The sequence below is a fragment of the Chaetura pelagica genome, unplaced genomic scaffold (assembly GCF_000747805.2).
Source record: "Chaetura pelagica isolate M959 unplaced genomic scaffold, ChaPel_1.0 scaffold12, whole genome shotgun sequence".
Lineage (NCBI taxonomy): Eukaryota > Metazoa > Chordata > Aves > Apodiformes > Apodidae > Chaetura > Chaetura pelagica.
The window spans coordinates 1,812,602-1,826,808 of record NW_009952801.1 but is presented as its reverse complement, the minus strand read 5'-3'; the positions used below and the strand labels follow the sequence as shown (position 1 = coordinate 1,826,808).

Sequence of the window (14,207 nt, the reverse complement as noted above, 5' to 3'; positions counted from 1 at the left end):
AGCAGGAATCAACTAAAATAAACTGCATGAAATCAGGAAATTATGGTTCTGCATGCTGCACTGGGAGCTAAGAGAATTCTAGTTATACTACCTAGACTGACAGAAAAAAGGTTTTGATTTCTCTGCCAGCAAAATGTAATTTAGTAAGAAACTAACACATGACAGCTCTTTTGAAAAGGACATAGGGCTCAAATAAAACCATCTGCTACAGCTCTAAAATGAAGAGATTGCCTTCCCGTCCAACATAGAGGCAGTTAGCCTGCAGATAATCTCAAAACCAGGTTCACAGTCCATTTTAGCTTAAATAATGCTTTCTGCCATATGTGCAATGAGGAAAATCACCTGCAGCAGAAGAGCAAGATTGACAGCTAGCATTGGTGCCATTATAAAAACTGCTTCAGATAAATCCACCAGAGCCCATGTGTAAGCATCTTCCCATCTCTCTCTCAGCTGTTAGCAGATGCATTTTATATTTGGTCAAAACTTTTCCACCCCCATCCTTGAATGGCTATATCCATCTTAAAAGACTAAAATTATCCTAAGAACTTCTCAGATTACACAGATTCCTCTCATGTTGTAGGAAAAACATAAAGTAACAATAAAATTCATTCTTCCCTAAAACTAGGAGCATTAACAACATAAAAATCTCATTATTAATGTCAGCTAACCATGCTGCTCTCCTGCCAAAAGGCTATACAACATTTTTGCAACAGTATCTTAATTTTTTTCTTGAAATTTCATGTATAACTTAAATTATTTACCAATACAGCCAAATCATAACACCATGAAATATCAGTACTAAATTCCACAATAATGTTTCATGAGTTGTTGTTTCTACTCAGTTCAGTTCCTAACACTCTGCAGAACCTTCTGGCTCACCTTCTGAACTATTAGTTACATAAGTCCCGAGCTTAGGTCTCATCCATTCCCAAAGAGTTACAAAATTTAACCCAGGAAATTATTACTAACTTCAAAAGAATCTTCTCCAGAAGTACTAAAGGCTCTTGGAAGGACTCATTTTGATGGATATCCTAGTCTGCTTAAGAATCTCTTCAAAAGTCCCAAGGTCAGAATTCAAGTGGTCTGGCTTAAAGGAGATACTGAAACTATATCACATTAGGACATTCCTACTAGAGATTACAACAAATTTACAACAATTTACAAAACCAATGAATCAGAAGGGACTCTGTGAATGCCTCTTAAATAACAGAGTACATGGGAAGGCAGCCTGGGAAACCATAAACCAGAAATGAAAGCTGAATATTAAGGAATGGTGATGCACAGTAACTACTAAGAATGATGGCCCAGCATTTGGGCCATGGTCACCACAGCAGTGGCTGCTGCTGTGTGTCCCACACAAGTCTAGTCAAAAGTCTGTTGCACCTTCTACAAGCAAGAAAATAGATATTTCTACTCTTGCTTGCTTTGGAAAATGATTGAGTATTACAGAAGTAGACGTTTCAGATAGAAGAGGAGCAACATTCTCTGAGGAGTATGGTCAGGTGTTTTTGCCTTTTTTGGTTTGTTTGGTCTGTTGGGGGTTTTTTGTTTGTTTTTTAAGCAAGTATATAGTGTTACTGTACATTCCTGAATGTATACTGGATTGGTCTTTCTTACTCTGAGTAAGTTGATAGATGGACAAACTGGTGCATGTTGATTTGCAGAACTTGTCTCTATGACATTGCGAGGAAAAAGACTGAATAATGGGGGATTTAGAGACCACTCCAAAAAAAAATAAATTCAATCATCATTCTCAGGAAAGCTTTTCTCTTCTAGCTGGAACCAAAATCTCTCAAGGAAAGGATTAGCAAGGGATTTGGGGTCCCTAGAAGTTTTACTCCACAGGATAGATCTATGGGCTCAAAAGACATTTCCCAATTGCCAGTGACTGACAGACTTGTTTCTGACCCAATCTGCAAAGCAGCTGAATGACTGCACTAACAGTTCAGAGTGGTGCAGAACAACAAAGAGCATACTGATTGCCACACACTGTTCATACAAAATAACAAAAAATAGGATTTTAAATAGCAACTTAAAGAACTCAACACAGTTAAATGGAAAGAAATACAAAGTTACTGCAGTCTTCCTTCTATAATTTCAAATTAAATATCTTAGTCTCTTTAATAGCTTAAACCAAAGCAAACACTAGGTTTTTCAAATATTTAACATGCAGTATAGTGTTTTGCTACCAAAAGGATCTTCATAACAAGAGCTGGCAAGGTTAGGTTACCTTCTGATATATCACTGAAAATACTGTGTACTAATACAGTCTTCATTATGTGCACCACGTTGGTTCTGATTCAGTTGTGTCAACTTCAGACACTATTCCCATGTTTCCGTTTTTAGAAACTGAGACAGAGGGTGACTAAATATGAAGTGGAATGGCATTCTGAAGTAACTACTCATAACAGACTGACATAATCCACTCTAATTTCTTCTCATTATCCATAACATTGAAATGACAAAAAAAAAGGCACAGATTAGCACCGTAATCTAACAAAGACTCCAACAGCCAAACTGGACAAACAGAAAGCAGTTCTCTTCATGAGATCCTGAGATCTTATCAGAGAACCAGGTCCATAAATTATGTGCTTTCTATATTAAAGAGTCCTCAGGGGAGGAACAAAGAAGAAACAACAAAAAAAAAAGTGGGGGGAGGGGAACCAGTCTTCCACAAAAACTATTTTATAGTTTGGCAGTCAGGGAAAATACAGTTTTGCACCAGAAGAGGCTTACAAGCATTCAAACTGAACTGCAAGGAAGAGCAAGTCTATAGATGCAAAAAGTAACCTATATTGGGAAAACAAAACAAAACCAGTTTACTCTTTCAAAGAGAAAGTGTAGAAAAAGACCCACAGTAATGGTTTTGGGAATCAACCATATTCTCTAATAGCTATTACTAAGCCACATAGAAAGAGAAGACGTCTTCTCATTATTCACTGAATCCAGAAGGTAGATCAAGGCATTTCCTTCCATCAAGGAGGTTTTAGGCATGATTCTTCAAGGACCTACAGCTCTTCTCTCCTAAGTGCACAGGAAGGCACAGTGCTCAGAGCAAGGCTACAGATACCAAGATGAATAGATCTGCAGGCACACAAATTCCATTGGCTCTGCAGCTCACTTTCAAAATCTTGGTTGCTTATGCATATATGTTGACACATGATCTTTGTCTCATATCCCTATTCCATCCAACTACAGGTCAAGTAAAATGTGACTACACACATCTTTCAGAAGTCAGATTTTGTTCACAGCAAAACTCCCGTTTAAAATCAACTTTATCCTTAGAGATCAATCACAGAGAGAATGCTCTAGTCTCAGTAAAAGTAAACAAACTATAAGGAAGAAAGTTCCAGCCATCCAAAGCTAAGTTATTCTTCTAACAAAGATTACTGCTGGCATGTATAGGACCTGTATACAAAAGACAAAGCACTTACTATCACAAAAGCCTGCTTTGTTCAACAGAAGCAACTTAAATATTCACACAAACAGGGCACCAGGTAAGTAAAACACCAGTTCCAAACCCTTTTTAGAATATGTTTTTCTTTGTCAGGTTATAACTTCAAATTTAAAACACTATAAAAATACCTAAATAAAGTATCTCCAAAATGTTCCTACTTTAAAAATCTTTTAAAATATTATTTGAGCTCAGGAGATAATTACTTGAGAAAAAGAGCACACTGAAACACACAACCAACCACTAACTGTTGTGCACTCCTGCAGGCATAGAGAATTATCTTTCTTTTTGTTCATTTATTTAGGTTGGCTGAATGATAAATTTATCCAATATTGAGAAATGAACTGGGAATCAAAAAGAGCACTAAAGCTGTTTTTTTTTCTTCCATTCTATTAATAGTTAAAATCTTGAAGGAAATTATAAGTACCTGCAATTAATTCAATAACTAAAGATAGTACCACCTTTATTGAATAAACTTGATTCTGAAGGGATTTTTTTTTGTTGTAACGATAACACAATTTAACAAAACATTGTAGAAAAGTGAGAGTTCTGTATACCTTTGATCTAATTTCACTTTCCATCAAAAATGCAGCTGGACATCATTGTGAATTAAAAAAAAACAAAAAACTTGAAAAATCAGAAAGCATGATTCACCATTGTCACAATCAAAATCCATAAAGAACTCTAATCAATGCATGGTAGGCTATGCAATGCCATACTAATGATCATCAATGATTAGAAATAGAAGGCATTCTCCCAGTTTGAGCTAATTTTACAAAACAAGACTACTTTTTTTCTGAAAAACATACTGAAAAATAGAAATGTAAAACCAGATTAAAAACTGATTGCTTAAATCAGGCTGGCCAACTTTGCTGATCAAATAAATAAACTTTTCATTATCATTTAAGTCATAGAAACAAAGGACTAGAAGCAACTTTCTAAATCAGGAGCCCAGTTCTCAACTGTTACTCATAAAACCACTTAAAAACAGATAACATACTGTTACAGCACCTGCATATTTTGCCCCCTCGATCCCTACTGTAAAAATTTTATGGGAAGATACTTTTTTTCTTATGGTTTCCAGCCTTCTTACTGTTTTCCACATAATCATTTAAATTCTCAAACAATTCCACCCATTTCACATCCCAGCACTAACTTGGAGTTCTTTATTCTCACCTTTCCATCCCCTTCCCCACTCACCTGGATTAAGAGAAAGCAATTTTATTTTTATTCTAAGCAGACCGTTATCTTTGCATGGTTAAACTCCTAACCTAGCTGTCCTTCTCTGAGTCTACTCCAGTTAGGTTTTACCTTCCTTAAATTGCAGAACACCAAAAGGGTGTGCAGTATCCCAATGTTGTCTCAGCAGGCCCCTACGAAGCAGGTTGCTCATTTCTACAAGACATGACCTGTGCCCAGTACCTTTTCAGTTACTTCATGTTGGCAGTTTATAGATTCCACCATCACCCAACTCCACCTTCCAGCACTTTTAAATTACATGTTCCTACTCAAAGGAAATTATATTCTGCTCAAGCACAACCTCACATATGTAAACCTCCAGTTTCTACTTTTAAATCTCACTTACAAAAATTATTTCATTTCCCAAGGTCCTGCAAATCTTGTTGCATAATCTTCCTGTGTACAACTAAAACCTCTCTCTTAATCAAAGGCTTCATCATCCTAATTTTAAAATTTGCCTAGGCAGATAAGATCTACTTCCTCTCTAGAAAATCAGTTCTCTTATCAAAACCACCAAGTTAGCATTACACAATTTGGAAAGCTCATTTTGCACTTTATCATTCCTTGCTGCTTTCCACCAACCCTTAGAAATTCTTATGAAGTTTAATCTGTAGCTGAAGTTAGACCAATGGGTCTCAACATTTTAGAACTGTACTCAAAATTTTTCATATTTTAAAAACATCAGCATCATCTCTGCTATACTCAGGTATCTATTTTCAAATGGTGTCACCTCCTGTTCAGAATATTGCCTTTGAAAGCTGAAGGTAAGTGTGAGCTTCTGAGTGGGCTCTTCTAGAATACTGCAACGGAGATAACTGAATTGACTTCATTAAAATCTGCAGTTTGTATTTATTATAGTCTTAGGAATTCCTAATTCCAAATTACACTCTCCCTTAGAATTTCAATCTTCTGTATCTTCCTGGGTTAAAAATCACTGCAGTTACTTGAAGTTGATTCTTTATACTTCATCCTGGTGACCACAAAGCATTAAATTAATATGTGGGCTATTTCCTGTGAGATTTTTGCTAGTATTCCTAGGGAGTCGACTTCGAAACCATACATTTCAGCAAATTAATCTCCGATCATTCTTAATCTCTTTTTTCTTGGTACTGAACAGTGGTAACTATTTTTTCCTTATTTTTCTACTTCCATGTTTTTATCATCTGTCTTAAAACATGCACAATTTTTGCCCGCCAGATTAGGACCTTTTCTTGTTCCCCTTGAAAAGAACATTAAGTATTTTAAATGTATTTTATTGGGTTTTTTGTGGGGGAAGAAAACACTACAAAGATGATTATTCAGGGTGGGATATTAGTCACAACAAAGGAGCCACTGAAGGTGAAATACCAGAGAAATCAGAGTAGGAGAGAAAGGATGTATAAGGGTATTGCACTATCAACAGCTACAATTAGGCAAACACAGCTATCAGTTAAGAATGAAAATTTGAAGACCTTAACTGAAATTCACTCCTGTGAAGACAGCTTCTCCTTTAACCTGGCAACTTCCCAACTACTGTGTAAACCTAAGTCTTATTCTGCATTCTTCAGCCGTTAACTGATATTTTTAGAGTCATACTGTTCAAAGTCTGTTCCATGGTACTCAGCATCAACCTGGGTTTAATTTTTAGTGAACAAGTCAACTCTCCATTACTTTGAACAACGGAAAGTTAAGATATCATGTATAACAAAGATTTTGAATTATACAGGACATACTGGATAGAGAGGTATAACACCTAACCGCTCAGAGTCAACACTGCAAAGCCACTTGGGTTTTGCAGTGTACTTCCTAGTGCTCCAGACTCTACTAGACTGATTAGCTAACACACAACACTGAATTTAAGCTGGCTCAATGTGTGAGAACCACACTCACCACACCTTTCCAGAGCACAGACCGCACTACACTGGTACCTGCTGTAATCACCAGCATATTCTAGTCCTGCTGGCCTAATAAGCTCTGCTGCAATCTGCAGAAGTGATTGTAAGACCACATTAAATACCTACAGAGACTCACAGGTCTTGCAGAGCTGATCACTGGCTCCTCCAAAATGTGTGTCAGTGGCCCAAGTTCTGGGAACAAGGAGCAAAATTTTCAAGGTTTATCTGGCAACGTTTCTGATTCAGCATGGGTATAATGCTTTATCTAATGAAAGCAACTGTACTGTTAGCCTTGGAGGCTGTATCTTCAAAAGCCTATACATTTATTTCTGCATTTAGGTAATCTACTCCCCAAAGAGTCAATAGCTGACAATGTCGTACTTGAAGAAGTGGAATTTGTATTTACAGGCTAATTTCTACAGACTAGGATTAAAAGAATTAGCTAGTGATCGAGTACTGAATAACCAGAATTTGTTTTCAGATAAGATCACATTTCAAAATCACAACTGGGTTTCCAAATGCTAACATAAGTCAACAAATTTTTAGGGTTTTGATTTTTAATTTTTCAATACTGCAGCCTCAGCATCTATATTAAAATGTTTCGGTTTTTACAACCATGAAGCTTTTTTTAAAAAATGTAGATGTACAGGTAATCTAGCTAGCCAACTTTCACAAAGTATTTCTATCAGAACTCCAGAGTAGGCACTGTACACCAAAACAGCAGAGATTAAAAGGCACAGGATAGAACAATACTTATTTTGCCACACATTTAATCAGTTCACAGCTGAGTTGTTACTTTTACAGAAAACATTTCCAAAAGACAGATTTATACTTATTAAAACAATAGTAAAATGCATATAACTACAGAAATTAGTTTCTAGTTTGAGTTTGAAATATGGACACCTGTGACTTTGTGATGACCAGTCAAGCCAGAGTGTTAAATCCTGGAATTCAGAAGTGTGTTTACAACTTGCTTAATGCCTGGTGGTGAGAGGGTGGAAAGGAGGATGAAGCTAATCTCGTTCAAACAGGTGACTTGCACTGTTGAAGAAATGGGAGACTTAAATTATTGTTCCAGTACAAACTATCTCAAGGTCAAGTAAGAAGAAAATAGTCTACAGTGGATTTTAGGTTATTCAAAAACCATTATGAAAATGCTATCATAATGTTCTAAGTCACCACTTTTATGAGCAAGATATAAGACATATTCTTCCTGAGGAGGCAACAAAATGGGTGGTTTGGGTAAAAGTAGTTTGCTGTTGTGCAAAACAAGTGGCACATAGGAAACAGTGCTGTTAATCACTAATTTGTTTTGATTCAGAGACTAATACCTATTACAAACAGCTACTCCTTGACACTAGTAGCAGTGAAAGTTAAATCCTTATAAGCACCAACATCTGTGACATCATTTATTGTTAGGGAACATGCACCACTAAATAAGGTCTAGCCAATACAGTTCTTACATTAAGGTTGTGAACTTTTGTTTTGAAACCTCTCATGACCTACTGGGAAGTACATATTGTCTCCAAATCAGCAACAGCTAATATGGAAAGCTAAGAGATCTACTACAAAAAAATTGAAGCTTTCCATCAAAACCATATTCCATTGACCCAAAACCAACTGGTTAGAATAATCCCTGTTTAAAAAATTTTTGTGCAGAAAACAGTTACTGCTTGAGTATGGGAACCCTACCTGGTTCCCACCATCCCCCCCGCAAAAAAATAAAATGTTTTTAACAGGGTGATAAGCAACAGTTTTGTAGGAAACAGCAACAGCAGCTGGTGCAGATACCAAAGAGCAGGGAAGGTGCAGAAGAAAAATGAACAGGCCCAAGGCATAGGCAAAATTACAAGGCCAGAAAGAACAGGTTGAGGGCACTCACAGCATGGTCCCACTTGGCCTGGCTAGGTTTCCTTCCCCTAGGTGACCATCCAGTGGTGACAGGCCCTCTTCTGTCTTAGTAGCAGCAGAAGACATAGTCTGAGCAGAGTCAGCATCAGATAGTCCAAGGGAACCACATAAAAGAACAGCTCTGGTCCTAAGTCCATATTCACAGAGCTGGGAGAGCAGAAAGAGTTCCTGAGAAAGCCTTCCTATTTCAGTTTCAACTATGGGCAAGTGTTTCCATGGATGAGATCCTAGCTTTGGAAAAACAAGAGTTGGAGAGACTGACTCGCCATTCAAAAGGATTGATATTACACACCGTAGCATGATACTTTGCGTGGTATCCATACTGCAGAAGTCACAAATTGTGATCCTTTTCACTACCCACTCACTATTTTCAAGCTTTAGGATTTAATTTCTGATTCAAAAATGGTCATAATACAAATTAGTGCTGGAGCCAAATCAGAAGGAGAAAAATGAAAGCATAACTGAAGAACAATCTGATCTGTGGAAAGAAGTAAATACACACTCAAAATGTAACAGATTATTAAGTACAAACACCCATTTTCCTTCATTCTGATCTCCAAATCTCTTCATTTTGAAATTGCTCACTGCTTAAAAATGGGGACATGAAGGAAAAGGAGATAATCTCAGGCTGACAAGTTGCTGTGCGTGTATTACTTCTAACAATGAGATGTAAATATTTTACTCGCCTGAAAATGCCTGAAGTTGTTGTTTAGGCACTATGTTTACATCTGAGTCAGCACTGAAACAGAGCGAACTCAATGCATTTAAATATTAAAATTAACACAACATGATGATCATTAACATAGCTATGTCAAGTCCTGAGAAAAGTTTTTCAATTATGCCTTTACTACAAAGTCTTTTATCAATAAGATACTTTTTAAAAATGCTACTTGATGTTTAAATCCTACTATATTAACAACTTTTCTTGAACATATGCATGGAGAGCTAACCATTGTGTCAATGTTGACAATGCTTTTCTCTACTGAAGATACTGTCAACTGATTTAAACAGAAGCATTCATTTTTCACTGGGGAAAAAAAACCCAACTATTACCTTTTTCAGATGAAGGTAATTACCCAAGTGATGAATTCCCATTAAAAAGTATTTCAAATATTCGCTTAAACTGAAATATTACGAAACATATACTTTAATAGGTTTTGCTTTATTACAACTATCTCTTTCAAGTCCAGGTTGAACTGAAATTTCAGAATTACCACATCAGTTTTCTTTTTTTCTTGTTTGTTGTTTTTTTTTTTATGATGATGTCTAAAGTAGTAGCAAAAATCCCATCTTAACAATAAATAGGTTTCCAGTATGAATTTTAGCAATATATCAAAGCTCAACAACTCATGTGTCAGTCTATACTTGGCGAACACTGACTTTCTTTTTGCAAGATTCTAAGATACAGTCCCTCAATCTACCCTCCCAGCATTTTAAGATACGTTTTAAACATCTCCATTCACCTCACCACCATGGCAAAGAAAAGGACAAAAAAGAGGAACTATGAATTTCAGAGAACAAATGTCAGTATTAGTCTCTGGTTTACTATACATGGATGTTGGCAAGTAACTTCAGCTTGACCATATGTAACACACTAATACTTGCTTACATTCAAATAATATGAATTAAAGGTCAGGTAGAGATTTAAAATAGATATACATAAACTTCATAAATTGCTTTTTTTATTTCCCATGTGGGCGGGGGATGCTTCCTTAATAGCTAATGCCTTGCTACGGTATCATTGAAGTTCAATGAAGAAAACACCTTTATATTTTCCTTTCCTGCAGTTGTTTTACCACTTGAAAGGAGATCAATTAGCTTGTCTTATGAAGCATATTTATTCTGGATATCTAATTTATTATTCTCACTTAGAGTCATGTTAAAACATGTAGCTAAAGAGCCTTTGAATTCAAGACAACTGGTTCAAATTTAGCCAGTGTATTTTATTTCATCATATTATCTTCCAATGAAAGCTATTTTGGGAAGAGAGAGGGACAAGGCTGGAGCAAAACTGTTTTGGACATAGAATTATGGGAATACTGCTATTATTCAGGCATCAGGAAATAGGAAGCGTCACAAAAATTACTTCCTTACCTACATTTGTTAGAAATAAAGGAAAGATCTTCTTGATCTCTGGCATAAATGCTTATTATGCCAAAATACTGGATGGCATGAATCCAGGATATTAAAATAGTTCTACCTTTTGAAGTCTGAATGTTGTTTTTTTAAACAGTGATATCCCCTACAAGGCTAGAGATCAGCAATACTGTCTGTATTACTCTCCTAGCATTTTATTTACAAGCATACCAACAGTTATACATACTAATTACACAGAACAGGGTTATGCAGTTGCTTTGCATCTTTTTTAATTTCTTTCTCTTACTAACGTTGGCAACACTTCAAGAGTTATTTTGGGAAGTAAAAGACAGTTGGAACCCTTAACAGTCAAATTGATTACTTATTTTTTCAGATGTCCTCAAAACTAACCTTTACCTCCAAAATGTTATATGGAAAAAGCTTTGTACTACGAACTATATAAGTGGAAGTTAGAAAAATATGAAGCTTAGTATTACAGTACTCTCAGAGTTAGCACTAAACAAACCAAAGTATTTGATGAAAGCAATACTGAGCTTGAATCATATAGAAGTCATTTACACTCTCCTTGTATACAAAATATCACATACAATGTGAAAAAACAAACTAAACAGGAAACTCACTCTCATATTTATACAAGCTACTTTACACAATAACAAACTACTGATTTTATCCAGGTAAGGCAAGAAAGAAAACAACTTGCTTTTTCTCTGTAAAACATAAATGGTGACAAGCAAAGAATACATTTTGTTTGACCTGTCCAAAGGTTTTCTGAATGATTACTATTATTATTGTAATGTCCTTTGTCATAAACCATGCAGTTTCACAATCTGTTGATGTTACATTTATTCCATCAGAGATGCGTCAGATAGAAGAAAAACAATGTTCTTACATTCAGCCAGACACTTTCTACCTTGCCAACTCTCCAAACATGAATACGAGCTATAAAAACCTATCTACTACTAAGGAATAAGCATGTTTAAAAGGAGTAGATACACACTGCAGGTTTATCCTACAATATCACTTTTCTCCCCTCTTTTTCTTCTTTAGCACGTTTAAATCAGTCTCTAGCATTCATGATTTCTCATTCATGCAGTATCAACATTAACAAATTGTAAATACTGGCACTGATGATTTCCAAACAACTACAAAGCTGAAAGGAGATGAGAAGGGGTAGGTGTCTTAAGAAGAGAAAAGCATCTATCCATCAGAATCATAAGCAGCCGCCAGCACAAGCACATTCATGAAACAATCCCAAGTCAGACTGCAGAGCCAAAGGCACACAGATCTCCCGCACTGGTGAGGAAAACAACAGGATTATACCCAGAGCCTAAACTCACACTTTACAGCAGTGGGAAATGATTTTGAAAAACTAACAAAAAAACTTAATCAAGTCACTTCCCCAAGACTTCAATACTGATAGCAACTATAAATAGCTGGAGTAGCACATTGTTTAACAAGCTGCAGCAAGACGGTCCATGTTTGAAAACAGAACACTATTTTTTCCCCCAAGTCCTCCATTATTACTGCAGCAGTCCACCAGTTAAGAGATCAATTTTCTATATACTGCTATCCCCATACAGACCATAAACATCACTTTCAGTATTCATACATCATAATGATCAACAACAAGCAGGGAAACACCAGCAAAATCCTGCCCCACAGCATGTAACATTCCAAATTGTGTAAAAACAGCTCTAGGTTTGGGGGGGCGTATGGGGGGGGCTGGTAACCTTTTTTTCATTTGCAAGACTGAAGAAACAAGGTATCTTATTGCCCTTCCCTGCTGGAAAATGGTGCCTGTATTTCGCTAAAATAAAGCTGTTGACGTGTGCAATTGTGGTCATTATTAGGGCGATCACGTTGTTTTCATTCATTCATTCAGGATTTGCTAGAGGATGTCAGCTTCTGCAGCAGCAGCTGGCTTGACCTGGAGGAGGGGGGAAACGAATTCCTTGCAGTGCATACAGATTACAGGGTGCATTTCTTGACGGCCCATTTGTGATTTTACCCATTGCAGTCATTAAACCGAACCAAGCCGGGTATGCTGCTAACACGGTTCCCTGTGAGGCAAGCCCAAACAAGTTGAATGACAGAACGTCATTCAGGACTAATTTACAGTCCGATTTATTAAGGCTAAAATAGCCCACAGATGAAGACGACTGAAACCACTTTCTAAAATTAAAACTTCCTCTCTGAGAAAAAATATTTGTACACAATAATGAAATACTTCACAGCTTTGCAGTATTTTTCCTGGCTGGCAGGGAATTGCCCACGTTCCTCCATCTTCAATACAACTTCAGCGTAGACCTTTATACACTGCACCACTACAATGTTTTCCTCCAGCTGCCTATAATTAAATAATTTACAGTATTCAGCAGCAGCACCATCACTATGCATACGCACCTATTTTTATTTTTTTTTTTGCCTAGTTTCCCATTTGATTTTTCCAAAGGTTAAAGAGGGGGGGGAAAAAAAAAGGAAACCTACATTTAGTATTTCATACAGTGGGAAAAAAAGGATCTTTACCATTTTAAATAGAGCTTGAATGAAGCAAAACCACTGAATCCCAGTTCCATCTTCAAGCAGGCAAAAACTTGTGCATAAATGGATGATCTTTTTGAGAAACAAGTTATGATGTATCTGTTCCAATTATAACACAACCGATTTGGTCATCTGCATAAGCACCAACACTGTATAGGGTAAATTAACTCCACACATAACTGGCCGTGATATTTTGCTCATTTGCAAAATGCTGCCCATGTCCTAGAACTGTTCTGATGACAGATTTGCTGGAGTTACAAATACTAAGGACTGCAAGGTTTTACTACACGTTAAAACTGAAAGGGAAGGTGGGGAGAAGGTAACAGATTCCACCGCCACACAACACGTTGGCAAGCAAGGCAACCACAGCTTGCCACAGAAACGAAACACAGCAAGACTTGAGGAAGAGGACAAACAAGCAAGGGGTACTGAACCACAGAAAACGTTCCCAAAAGGAGATGATGTGCAATACCTGATGGCTGCAGCGGGATAACGTTAAAAGTGCATTTAGAATGATTCATTCAGCTGCTAAAGTGATGGGGGAAGGGGGGTGGAGGGGGGAAGTTAAGATGGCCACTGCCACTTTTACACATTCAATAATTTAACAGACAACCTGATGCAGGTGAAGCTGGACTTGCTAGGAATCAATTTTACATTTTAAACTTCAGTGGCCTTTTGGCTACATTGGGTTGATTTTCCTTTTTACAGTCTCAATGAATTCTGTATGAAACACCGTGAGGAGGCAGACCGTGTCACTTGTTTTTAAGCACCTCAACACGGGTGTGTTTTGGAGTCTGTGCTTGAAAACACGACATTTTTCAACCTCAGATGTTACAAAATTACGAGTCTTTAAGAAATCGAGCTTTGCAGAAAGGAAGCACGTTTGAGGCTTGGTTTTAACACACACCGGAGGACAGGGTTGTGACACCCCAGATGCACATCTAACCCATTAACAACCCGTACTAAATAATTACACCTGTAGACAGGGAAGCGGATTAATTTTAGACTCTTCCCTCCACCGCACACCTCCACCCCCCGTGCAGGGCAGGAAGGAGCAGGGGAGCGGCTGCCGCGGCTGCTCCCCCCGCAGG

General features: G+C 37.1%; 1 protein-coding gene across 1 annotated transcript in view; it reads right to left on the bottom strand.

Moving 5' to 3' along the window:
* GLCCI1 (glucocorticoid induced transcript 1) overlaps positions 1 to 12,449 on the bottom strand; it is a 50,946-nt gene extending 38,497 nt beyond the window's left edge. Inside the window, exon 1 of the mRNA XM_009994924.1 lies at positions 12,350 to 12,449. Within this exon, the coding sequence (XP_009993226.1) occupies positions 12,350 to 12,449 (100 nt within the window). The remainder of the gene's footprint in view (positions 1 to 12,349) is intronic.
* Between the last annotated feature and the right edge of the window lie 1,758 nt (positions 12,450 to 14,207).